Source organism: Thalassophryne amazonica, chromosome 6, assembly GCF_902500255.1.
Source record: "Thalassophryne amazonica chromosome 6, fThaAma1.1, whole genome shotgun sequence".
In the NCBI taxonomy this organism is placed as follows: domain Eukaryota; kingdom Metazoa; phylum Chordata; class Actinopteri; order Batrachoidiformes; family Batrachoididae; genus Thalassophryne; species Thalassophryne amazonica.
In genome coordinates, this window is record NC_047108.1 from 10,453,992 (window position 1) to 10,467,467 (window position 13,476).

Here is a 13,476-nt window from a genome sequence, read left to right on the forward strand (position 1 = left end):
ATAAAAAGTCCCCCCCCCCCCCCAACATCTTAATGAGCCAAGGTTTTTTTGGAAGCCTGTCGGTCATCTAGATTATGAAATAGAATTGTAACAATGAATATAAGGGGTGCACAGCCTTTTTCTGCTGTGTATTTAAGATCCATGTTTAATATGGATACTGTACGAAAGCTGATATGAAAAGCTTTATTATGATCTATAAGATATTGGTACTCCGGGAACAACATAACTACTATTGCATTCCATTTCCTATGATATTGTTAAAAAGTTAATTACACTATTTTGTGCATAATTTTGCATTCAGAACCAAGGGTCAGAGTTGTAATGTCACAGCAGGAGACCCCAGCACAGAGAACCACAGTGAAGGTAGGATAAAAACCTGGTTCATTACAGTCAATGTTGACAGGTTGTGCGAGAGCACGTAGCAGCAGCAGTTTTCACCAAACAATAGTCTGTGAAGTGGTGATAGGCTGAGTTCAGCTACGTAGGAAATCAATCCAACAGTCAACCACATCCTTAATGGGAGCAACAAAAAATATAGGGAGAGGTTCAATACACAAAAAATCCATCACACCAGCTGACTAAAGCTAGAATCAGCAGGTAAGGCTCTGAAAACACAGGATGGCAGCATGGGTCAATAACACAGAGGCAAACAACACGAGAGAGCAGGCGTGAAGCTCGACAACAAGGCAAAGTCAGCGTCAGTCAGGAAATGCTGATGTTTGTCGTGGGGCCAGAAAAATTTTCAACATCTTTAAAATCTTTGACGTTCATGCTAAAACGCTAGCAAGAATTGAACTTCGCTATCACTACGTCACCTTCAGTATTGCGCTGTTACTGCTTCGTTCACCTCCGCCAGAGTCTTCTGGATCTCTTGGGTATGAAGAAATATGAATAAATGTGAAGGTATATGTGGAGCCCGTCTCAACATCGTACCAGTAATAAGTAGCAAAATCACAGATTTACATCGAGTTCATCTACAGTATGCTACGTCACTTGAGTCAGTGATCAGCTCCACCGAGCTATGCTGATTAACAGACTGTGCTACCAATGCACCCGCCCTCCAACAGTGAAAGTTTCCATTTACTTCATGTCACCCTAACACGAAGGAGAATCATAAGAGAGCAAAATGAACAACACTAGAATATAATCCACAGGAGATCACGCTAGAAACAGCAAAACCCAGAGACCAGGACAGAACACCAGAAACATGAACCTTGGCAAGGGTTAGGGTTTGAATAACAATAACTTGTTTTGGTCATGCGATCACTCCCTCCTGGCTGAATACTACATGGGGTTTTGTGTAAGCGATGTACTAGGTGGCCTGACTCGTGCATCATCCCTCGACAACAGCAGGCAACATTTATCTGTGTGACAGTTAAGGTTACTAAATGATGGGAAAGCGGTACCCAACTCGTCACATACTGAGGTTTGGTCACGAGTAGAACTCTGCCTGAGTGTGTGAGGAGTTGGGTGTGAGAATGTGTTGAAGTAACAGAACTAACTGGGCCAGGCATCTCAAAGTGGTTCCAGTTCTGCCCATCCCAAGTCTATAACTCACACTCTGCTAAAGGTCTGATACCATGATGCTTAATTGAGTGGAAGAAGTGATGAGTTCATCTGAGGCGGACTTGGTCAGGACCGAACGGTGATGCGTTCATGCTTGAAGCCAACAATGAGTCATCGCAGCTGAACATAAGGGCTCATAACTTTCTTATTTAATGTACTGTTTGAAGAGTGTGTAACTCATGAAGTCAAACCACCAGACACACGGAGCTTCTGTTGTATTTATGTCTGCTTGGACATGGTGTGGAAATATTTATTCCTCTGATTGTGACATCTGAAAGCTTGTTTTTCTCTCTCTCTCTATCTTCAGTGACATTCTGAACGGCTCTGCTGTGTGCGTATACCGAATGGAAGATGTGGTTCGGGCTTTCAAGGGCGACTTCCTGCATAGGGACGGGCCTCAGTATAAATGGGCAGAGTTTACAGGCAAGGTGCCCTACCCACGACCAGGAACTGTAAGTCCAGACTCCAAACACTCTGAGTTTGTTCTGTATTAGTTGGGATTCATCCGCTTTGGCGATGTTCCTGACCTTATCTGGCACCATTAAATCATATGTAGGACCTGAGGCTCTTTGGTGTCGGGGCTCATCCTAGGATTTTGTAGCGTCAAGTGGACGAGAGTCTGCAACTCCCCCTGGATGGGGCGCCAGTCTGATGCAGGTTACTTCCCCAGCTCATGTCGGTTTCAGTTTTGTCGAACTTTGACGTGCAAATTCACTTTGATGCCCAGTGTAAGCAGCTTTTATCCAGAATGGCATTCATAGATATATTAACAAGCCATTTTGCATAATCTGATTTTAGTCACAGTGTGCTTGGGTATAAACTGTTCACACATAGTAATAATACAATAACATGCAGTTGTCGTGCGGTATGCATTTTCAGAGTTAGACGATATATCGCCCTCGTCTAACTCGGGTGAATATCGGTCATTTTGGGCGACTGGGCATGGACGGAGGAACTCGACAACTGCATGTTATTTGCATTATTATCACTTACTGAGATACACAACACGTGGAATCACATTAACAATATTTAATGTCATTTCAAAACGCACTACACCCAGCGCACATAAAAAGTTGGCTCACTTTAACTTGTCATGTTGGCTGTACCCCAGAGCGCTGCTCTCCAAATTCGTCAGGGCGTCCTCATCAAGCTGGCTGCTTTGGCTGCTGTCCATTGTCAGACTATCCATGATAACATCATCCGGAATATCCATATTGGGACCAACACACACTTCCCACCTTTTCATGTTATCGTCTGCAGACAGTTCTTGGGCTGCGCATGCTATGATGTGCATAACTTTATGCACAGCGGGCGGGTATTGGGATACCCGCCCATTCTGTGGGCAGTATAGACAGGTAGCGTAAATGTAAATCTATGCTACCTGTCCAGCAACGCCTCAGTAAGTGATAATAATGTGTAATATGTAAGAAAAGACTGGATAGTATCAAGACATTTTCTTCAGGTACTTGTTAGCCTTTTATTATTTTATTATTGAGGCCGATGCCATTACTGAAGTATTACCTAGATTTACAGAATTTGATAGTATCTCACTAGGCATGCTGATGAAACTCATAACATCTACAAAAGCACAGCCTGTTTATTTAATCCCATACCAACAAAACTGTTTAAGGACCTGTGGCCCACTCTTGGGCCGACTGTGCTGGAAATTATTAATCTTTCTTTAACTTCTGGATCTGTTCCTAAATGTTTCAGATCTGCAGTGATTAAACCATTACGTAAGAAACCTAATCTTGACACTAGTGTATTGAAAAACTTTAGGCCGATATCAAAACTATCATTTGCACTAAAATTCTGGAAAAAGTGGCGTTACGGCAGCTCGTGGACTATCTTACTGAGAATAATCTCTTTGAGCCACTGCAGTCTGCTTTTAGAAAATATCATTCCACAGAGATGGCTCTCACTAAAGTGGTGAATGATCTTCTGCTTGCAGGGCATTCAGACACCACTATGGTTCTTGTGTTGTTAGATCTCAGTGCTGCATTTGACACCGTGGATCATCATATTCTATTTGGGATTACTGGGAGTGCCCTTGCATGGTTGACGTCATACCTGACCAGTCATTCCCACTGTGTTTTGTACAGTAACACTACCTCTAACCTTAGTGATATGAAATGTGGTGTTCCACAGGGTCCATCTTAGACCCACTGCTTTTCTCCCTTTATATAGCACTGCTTGGACACATACAGCAGCATTTTGGGATTATCTTTCACTGCTATGCTGATGATACTCTGTTATACATGCTGATAACTGCTGGTAATCTCATCCACATAAAATCCTTAGAAGATTGCCTTGCATCAGTGAGAAGATGGATATCTAGCAACTTCCTACTTTTAAACTCTGAAAAAGACTGAAATGATGGTTCTTGGTTCAGTGAGACATCTGCATCAATTTGACCAGTTAACGCTCAGCCTAGGCTTGTGTGTCATACACCACACTGACAAAATGAGGAACGTTGGGGTCATTTTTGATCCTACGTTGTCCTTTGACCTCCACATTAGAAATATTATAAGGACCTGCGAAATATAGTGAAGATTCATCCTATCCTGTCTATGGCTGATGCTGAGACCCTGATTCATGCATTTGTTTCTTCTAGATTGGACTACTGCAATGTTCTATTTTCTGGTTTACCGCAGTCCAGCATTAGGGGTCTCCAGTTGGTTCAAAATGCTGCTGCCAGACCTTCGACACAAAGCAGAAAGTTTGACCACATTACACCCATTTTGGCAATGCCTTCAACTAGCTTCCTCTCCCTGTGAGATCAGATTTTAAGGTTCTGCTACTAGCCTATAAAATTGTTCATGGACTGGCACCTCCCTACTTAGCTGACCTAATTAAACCCTACGTACAGGCCCAGGCTTTGCATTCCCATGGGTGCAGGACTACTTTGTGTCCCTAGGGGTGAATAAAAAGACTGCGGCCATACAGCTTTCTCTTATCTGCCCCTGTTCTGTGGATGATCTCCCTGCGTCATAAAACAGTCAGATTCTGTGGGGATTTTCAAGTCCAGACTTAAGACGAACTACTTTTCCCTTTCGTATGGCTAGTATCTGGTATAGTATGTTACTTTTCTTTTACTCATTCATTTTATTAGGAAACAGAGTGGGTCGCGGCCCTCATCAACTTATCTAATTCTGGGTCTTTGAGTGAAGCTTAGGGCTAGTGGCCGGCGATCACCTTAGTATTTCTTTTGTTTTCCCTCGTTGCTTAATGCTGAAAAATGATACTGTATTTGTGTCTTTATGATGCCTGATCTGTTTTTTTTCTTTTCTTTCTGTTTGAGGTGCGGCTCCATCCAGAGATGGGTGTGGGTGTCTGTTCCAGAAAACCCCTCTTGTCCTGTGCACACGGCAACATTTCCTGTATATTCGTTTTGTGAATTGTTTTTGTAATTTCTGTCGGTAGCAGGTCCAAGCAGAGGGTCACTCCTTTGAGTCTGGTCTGCTTGAGGTTCATCCTCAGAGGGGAGTTTTTTCTTTCCACTGTCGCCTGTGTGCTTGTTCTGGGGGTTAGTAAGGTTAGACCTTACTTGTGTGAAGTGCCTTGAGGCAACTTTGTTGTGATTGGCGCTAGTGTAAATGAATATAAATTGAAAAACAATTAAAATGAAATTATAATGACAGTACATGGTTACTTTTTGGAGGTGGGGATGTCTACCTGCTTGGATGGTTGCCATCAGGAGTCATAGTGTGGTGGCCACGGCAACACGCAACACATTTAAGGACATGACCTCTCAGTACCTCAATAAAACGCTTGTTAGCGTTTTATTGAGGTACTCATGACACACATGAAGAAAATGTATTTATACTGTTCAGCCTTTTCTTACATGTAACTACAAAGCTGGCTCATAGATAAAGGCCCGGTCACACAGCATATGACGATTCCTGAACGAAAGGGTAAAAAAGTAAAAAAGTCACAAATCGCTGAGAAAAGGCGGACGAATGAGCTTTTGACCTTTCCCATCACCGAACAGCCTGCAAATCAAGAGCGCAAAAGGAACGAAAGAAGAACAAAACGAAACCGAAGCTAACATTGATCTCCACGCTTTAAATGAAACACATCTGGACATGCTGGAGCAGTGTGTGTCTGCAACCTGCTCTGTGTTCCAGGACTCAGTGCTGGGACGGAGCGCTGTACCACCTGAGTTCTGGAGAATTTGCAATCAGAAGCGTGTGATCCAACCCACTGTGGATATCTCTGCACACGTCGGTGGATCCACCTACTCTGTTTGCTCATCCAGAACGACAGAGGGATCATCTCCATCATCAGAATCCTCACTGTCTGGTTCAGACTGACGACACACTGCACGCTTCATCTTGCTCCAATTTAAAAAAAAAAGAAAACGTTGGTATGCCGTGGTGGCTGCTGTTTCACTGTATTATGTTACTAAGCCATATATATTGATTTTTAACATAAAACTGTCTAAAGGGGGAATAAATATAAGTGTAAAGATTGAATATATCAGAGCAGTAAATTGATCAGTCCATGTGAACGCTGTGCATTGACTCCCCATGTGTGGTTATTTCAACCAGCTGCATTGTGGATCAGCTGATCCACAACATGAATTCTGCCTTCCAGAACAGCTCTTCAAACAACCCCAATTCCAATGACGTTGGGACATTGTGTAAAATGTAAATAAAAACAGAATACAATGATTTGCCAATCCTCTTCAACCTATATTCAGTTTAATACACCACAAAGACAAGATATTTAATGTTTAAACTGATAAACATTATTGTTTTTGTGCAAATATTTGCTCATTTTGAAATGGATGCCTGCAACACATTTCAAAAAAGCTTCTGGTTTCCAACTGGCTGTCTCTAACAGTTTCTGAAAAAAAATTCATGGAGCAAAGCGGCAGCCTCTCAGCCATTTCACTGACAATAAAAATCCGACAAGGGGGGGGGGGACCAGTGCTCACTCAAACCTGCCCACAGGGCGAATGGACACAACCGACAGGCGTGAAAAAAACTCACGCATGCGCACGAAGGTTCAAGCTTGTCTGATGCAAGCGCACATGATTCAAATCCATATAGTTTTTGAAAAAAATAAAAAGGTCGGATACTTTTCTCACAGACCTCGTATGTTTAGATAGATAGATAGCTTTTATTGTCATTGTCATTACAACAACGAGATTTCTGCACTCACATTCCACATACAAACAGCAATTAATCTGCAGTTATTACTTGTTTACCGTAATAATGGCACACATCAGAATTAGGACAACACATATACATTTGACATTGTTTATGTGCACTAAACTTGAAACAGTCCATTTTCCAATTGAGGCGATGTGAGTGTGTTGGTAGCCGCTGCAACTGTCAAGTCGCGCCGCCTGCCAGCTTGGGAAGAACAGGGGCCTGCCACAGGAGGGGAGGGGCAGGAAGAGAGGTAAAAGGAGAAACTGGAGCATGCTTCAGTCCATGTGTAAGTCAGTTAATGTCTTTGTGGGTTGAGATAAGAATGGAGCCGAATAATCTCACCAAGGTCTGAATAAATTCCTCTGGAGGTAAACAGTGGGCAATTGACCTTGAGGCTAGATAGCCTGTAGTGTTGCAGCTGAGCAGTGAAAAACACTTTTTAACAGTTCCACTTGTACAGCCAAATCCCAATTATCAATTCAATCAATCAATTTTATTTATATATAGCGCCAAATCACAACAAACAGTTGCCCCAAGGCGCTTTATATTGTAAGGCAAGGCCATACAATAATTACGTAAAAACCCCAACGGTCAAAACGACCCCCTGTGAGCAAGCACTTGGCGACAGTGGGAAGGAAAAACTCCCTTTTAACAGGAAGAAACCTCCAGCAGAACCAGGCTCAGGGAGGGGTAGTCTTCTGCTGGACTGGTTGGGGCTGAGGGAGAGAACCAGGAAAAAGACATGCTGTGGAGGGGAGCAGAGATCAATCACTAATGATTAAATGCAGAGTGGTGCATACAGAGCAAAAAGAGAAAGAAACACTCAGTGCATCATGGGAAACTGCCCAGCAGTCTAAGTCTATAGCAGCATAACTAAGGGATGGTTCAGGGTCACCTGATCCAGCCCTAACTATAAGCTTTAGCAAAAAGGAAAGTTTTAAGCCTAATCTTAAAAGTAGAGAGGGTGTCTGTCTCCCTGATCCGAATTGGGAGCTGGTTCCACAGGAGAGGAGCCTGAAAGCTGAAGGCTCTGCCTCCCATTGTACTCTTACAAACCCTAGGAACTACAAGTAAGCCTGCAGTCCGAGAGCGAAGCGCTCTATTGGGGTGATATGGTACTATGAGGTCCCTAAGATAAGATGGGACCTGATTATTCAAAACCTTATAAGTAAGAAGAAGAATTTTAAATTCTATTCTAGAATTAACAGGAAGCCAATGAAGAGAGGCCAATATGGGTGAGATATGCTCTCTCCTTCTAGTCCCCGCTAGTACTCTAGCTGCAGCATTTTGAATTAACTGAAGGCTTTTCAGTGAACTTTTAGGACAACCTGATAATAATGAATTACAATAGTCCAGCCTAGAGGAAATAAATGCATGAATTAGTTTTTCAGCATCACTCTGAGACAAGACCTTTCTAATTTTAGAGATATTGCGTAAATGCAAAAAAGCAGTCCTACATATTTGTTTAATATGCGCTTTGAATGACATATCCTGATCAAAAATGACTCCAAGATTTCTCACAGTATTACTAGAGGTCAGGGTAATGCCATCCAGAGTAAGGATCTGGTTGGACACCATGTTTCTAAGATTTGTGGGGCCAAGTACAATAACTTCAGTTTTATCTAAGTTTAAAAGCAGGAAATTAAAGGTCATCCATGTCTTTATGTCTGTAAGACAATCCTGCAGTTTAGCTAATTGGTGTGTGTCCTCTGGCTTCATGGATAGATAAAGCTGGGTATCATCTGCGTAACAATGAAAATTTAAGCAATGCCGTCTAATAATACTGCCTAAGGGAAGCATGTATAAAGTGAATAAAATTGGTCCTAGCACAGAACCTTGTGGAACTCCATAATTAACCTTAGTCTGTGAAGAGGGATTCCCCATTTACATGAACAAATTGTAATCTATTAGATAAATATGATTCAAACCACCGCAGCGCAGTGCCTTTAATACCTATGGCATGCTCTAATCTCTGTAATAAAATTTTATGGTCAACAGTATCAAAAGCAGCACTGAGGTCTAACAGAACAAGCACAGAGATGCGTCCACTGTCTGAGGTCATAAGAAGATCATTTTTAACCTTCACTAATGCTGTTTCTGTACTATGATGAATTCTAAAACCTGACTGAAACTCTTCAAATAGACCATTCCTCTGCAGATGATCAGTTAGCTGTTTTACAACTACCCTTTCAAGAATTTTTGAGAGAAAAGGAAGGTTGGAGATTGGCCTATAATTAGCTAAGATAGCTGGGTCAAGTGATGGCTTTTTAAGTAATTTAATTTAATTACTGCCACCTTAAAAGCCTGTGGTACATAGCCAACTAATAAAGATAGATTGATCATATTTAAGATGGAAGCATTAAATAATGGTAGGGCTTCCTTGAGCAGCCTGGTAGGAATGGGGTCTAATAGACATGTTGATGGTTTGGATGAAGTAACTAATGAAAATAACTCAGACAGAACAATCTGAGAGAAAGAGTCTAACCAAATACCGGCATCACTGAAAGCAGCCAAAGATAACGATATGTCTTTGGGATGGTTATGAGTAATTTTTTCTCTAATAGTTAAAATTTTATTAGCAAGAAAGTCATGAAGTCATTACTAGTTAAAGTTAAAGGAATACTCGGCTCAATAGAGCTCTGACTCTTTGTCAGCCTGGCTACAGTGCTGAAAAGAAACCTGGGGTTGTTCTTATTTTCTTCAAGTAGTGATGAGTAGTAAGATGTCCTAGCTTTACGGAGGGCTTTTTTATAGAGCAACAGACTCTTTTTCCAGGCTAAGTGAAGATCTTCTAAATTAGTGAGACGCCATTTCCTCTCCAACTTACGGGTTATCTGCTTTAAGCTGCGAGTTTGTGAGTTATACCACGGAGTCAGGCACTTCTGATTTAAAGCTCTCTTTTTCAGAGGAGCTACAGCATCCAAAGTTGTCGTCAATGAGGATGTAAAACTATTGACGAGATACTCTATCTTACTTACAGAGTTTAGATAGCTACTCTGCACTGTGTTGGTATATGGCATTAGAGAACATAAAGAAGGAATCATATCCTTAAACCTAGTTACAGCGCTTTCTGAAAGACTTCTAGTGTAATGAAACTTATTCCCCACTGCTGGGTAGTCCATCAGAGTAAATGTAAATTTTATTAAGAAATGATCAGACAGAAGGGAGTTTTCAGGGAATACTGTTAAGTCTTCAATTTCCATACCATAAGTCAGAACAAGATCTAAGATATGATTAAAGTGGTGGGTGGACTCATTTACATTTTGAGCAAAGCCAATTGAGTCTAATAATAGATTAATGCAGTGTTGAGGCTGTCATTCTCAGCATCTGTGTGGATGTTAAAATTGCCCACTATAATTATCTTATCTGAGCTAAGCACTAAGTCAGACAAAAGCTCTGAAAATTCACAGAGAAACTCACAGTAACGACCAGGAGGACAATAGATAACAACAAATAAAACTGGTTATTGGGACTTCCAATTTGGATGGACAAGACTAAGAGTCAAGCTTTCAAATGAATTAAAGCTCTGTCTGGATTTTTGATTAATTAATAAGCTGGAATGGAAGATTGCTGCTAATCCTCCGCCTCGGCCCGTGCTACGAGCGTTCTGGCAGTTAGTGTGACTCGGGGGTGTTGACTCATTTAAACTAACATATTCATCCTGCTGTAACCAGGTTTCTGTAAGGCAGAATAAATCAATATGTCGATCAATTATTATATCATTTACTAACAGGGACTTAGAAGAGAGAGACCTAATGTTTAATAGACCACATTTAACTGTTTTAGTCTGTGGTGCAGTTGAAGGTGCTATATTATTTTTTCTTTTTGAATTTTTATGCTTAAATAGATTTTTGCTGGTTATTGGTGGTCTGGGAGCAGGCACCGTCTCTACGGGGATGGGGTAATGAGGGGATGGCAGGGGGAGAGAAGCTGCAGAGAGGTGTGTAAGACTACAACTCTGCTTCCTGGTCCCAACCCTGGATAGTCATGGTTTGGAGGATTTAAGAAAATTGGCCAGATTTCTAGAAATGAGAGCTGCTCCATCCAAAGTGGGATGGATGCTGTCTCTCCTAACAAGACCAGGTTTTCCCCAGAAGCTTTGCCAATTATCTATGAAGCCCACCTCATTTTTTGGACACCACTCAGACAGCCAGCAATTCAAGGAGAACATGCGGCTAAACATGTAAATATTCTTAATTATGAATTAAGAATATTCCTAATTATGAATTAAGAATATTCACCGGCCTCCAAAACCTTCAGCTTCAACTGCAAGGCACGCATCAGCTCCAAGGTGTCATCCAATTTGCATCTGGGTTCAAGAGTCAACGCAGTCTGAGAATGTCCTGGCTTGCCAACCTCATTAATCATGACGGATAAGCGAGGGCCCGTGGTTCTTGATAACGCCATCTTGCGGTCCTGACCTTCTTGTAGAAAAAATGGTGTCAATAGCGTTCAGAGACCAGCTGATCAATTCCATGGTTAATCCAATAGTAGTCCAATAGATCCAGAATCCAATATAATTTTTGAGGAATTCACAACCTGGTGAAGTAGGGACTTGAAGGTTAAAAGTAGAGAGATAAGGGAGAGTGGTGGAGATGCGACCGCCCTCGTTGGAGTCCCAAGCTATGCTACCACTGTGTTATGTCACCTTTCCTTCTAACAACAGTCAATAAGCGTTTGGAAACTGAGGACACGAATTGTTGAAGCTTTGTAGGTGGAATTCTTTCCCATTCTTGCTTGATGTACGACTTCAGTTGTTCAACAGTCCGGGGTCTCTGTTCTCATATTTTACGCTTCATAATGCGCCACACATTTTCAATGGGCGACAGGTCTGGACTGCAGGCAGGCCAGTCTAGTACCTGCACTCTTTTACTACAAAGCCATGCTGTTGTAACACGTGCAGAATGTGGCTTGGCATTGTCTTGCTGAAATAAGCAGGGATATCCCTGAAAAGACGTTGCTTGGATGGCAGCATGTGTTGCTCCAAAACCTCAATGGACCTTTCAGCATTGATGGTGCCATCACAGATGTGTAATTTGCCCATGTCATGGGCACAAACACACCTTCATACCATCACAGATGCTGGCTTTTGAACTTTGCGCTGGTAACCATCTGGATGATACCGGTTTTAAATGCAATGCTGCCTGAGGGATCGAAGGTCACGGGCATTCAATGTTGTTTTTCGGCCTTTCCGCTTACTTGTAGAAAGTTCTGCAGATTCTCTGAATCGTCTGATTATATTACGGACTGTAGATGACGGAATCCCTAAATTCCTTGCAATTTGTTGTTCACAAAGTGATGATCCTCGCCCCATCTTTGCTTGTGAATGGCTGAGCCTTTTGGGGATGCTTTTTTTTATACCCAATCATGTCACTCAACTGTTTCGAATTAGGTGTTCTTTGAGCATTCATCAACTTTCCCAGTCTTTTGTTGCCCCGTCCCAACTTTTTTGAAACGTGTTGCAGGCATCTATTTCAAAATGAGCAAATATTTGCACAAAAACAAAAACGTTTATCAGGTTGAACATTAAATATAATGGGCCTCATGTATCAACGTTGCGCACTTGTGGCGTAAATTTACGGTGTAAATTTGAAGTACACCAAAGTTACCGTGACATGTATCAAGCAGTGCACACCTGCCCATTTCCAGCGTACGCCTGATGTGACCTTGATAAATGCGGCGGGTGAAAACAATCGGAATTATAATAAACACGCCCATAAATATTCAGATCTGCTTCAGACACACCCTCATTTTATGACATGGAAACCAGGTAGACGGCAAAGAAAAAGAACTCCACCAATCACAGTTACAGTGGTCCCTCGTTTATCGCGGGAGTTATGTTCTAAAAATAGCCCGTAATACGCGAAACCGCGTTAGCGTCAGCGTTATTTTTTACAATTATTATAGACGTTTCAAAGCTGTAAAACCACTTTATACACTTTCTCAATCAGGCATGAACATTTTCTCACTTTTCTCTTGTGTGTAAACACTCTCAAAGTTCAAACCTTAGTAGAAAAATAAGACCAAACTGTTTTCAGGCCCAAACATTTGTTTGAGAAATAAAAATAGAACGTTTTCCTATAAATAATTATGATGGCTTTTAGAACTAACAAATTTAATTTTAACGATCAACGTACGAGGTTGGACACATAAGAAATTATTAATAGTGACTGACCAGTATTTCACAGATCGCGCCTCTGCGTCCTGACGCCGCTCCTTTTTCCACTCACCTCACTGCAGGTGTCTTTTTCCGAGTGACAAACACAGTTATGAGTAGTTGTTGGCTCTTTTTTCTTCTGGGCGAGAAGATTCTTATAAACAGACACACAGGACACAGAACACTGTAAAAAAAAAAAAGCATGCAAAATTGGACTAAAATCTCCGCGAAACGGCGAGGCCGCGAAAGGTGAACTGTGTTATAGCGAGGGACCACTGTATTCTCTTTTCACATGTCAATAATTCTTGACGTGGATATTTGCTCGCTCAATTAATAAGACACGCCTAATTTTTCAGATTTCTTTATTTTTAAAATGTATTTCTTTATTTATTTTATTGTAACAAACGAATGGAGACGACAACCTGATTGCAGCACGGGCGAAGGGAATGACAACACTACAGTTGTAATTATCAATTTCATTGTCTAAAACGATCACACCACATAAAGTTAAGCTCAGCGCTGCTCTGGCTCCAGGCTCTGGAGAAAAAGGCGAGCAGCGCTTTCTTTGCGGTCAGCGCTGTGGCCACGGATCGT

At 41.7% G+C, this 13,476-nt stretch overlaps 1 protein-coding gene across 1 annotated transcript in view; it reads left to right on the forward strand.

Annotated features, from left to right (window-relative positions):
- Window positions 1-13,476, forward strand: part of sema3h (sema domain, immunoglobulin domain (Ig), short basic domain, secreted, (semaphorin) 3H) — a 189,698-nt gene that overhangs the window by 154,272 nt on the left and 21,950 nt on the right. Inside the window, exon 10 of the mRNA XM_034171745.1 lies at window positions 1,874-2,018. Within this exon, the coding sequence (XP_034027636.1) occupies window positions 1,874-2,018 (145 nt within the window). The remainder of the gene's footprint in view (window positions 1-1,873; window positions 2,019-13,476) is intronic.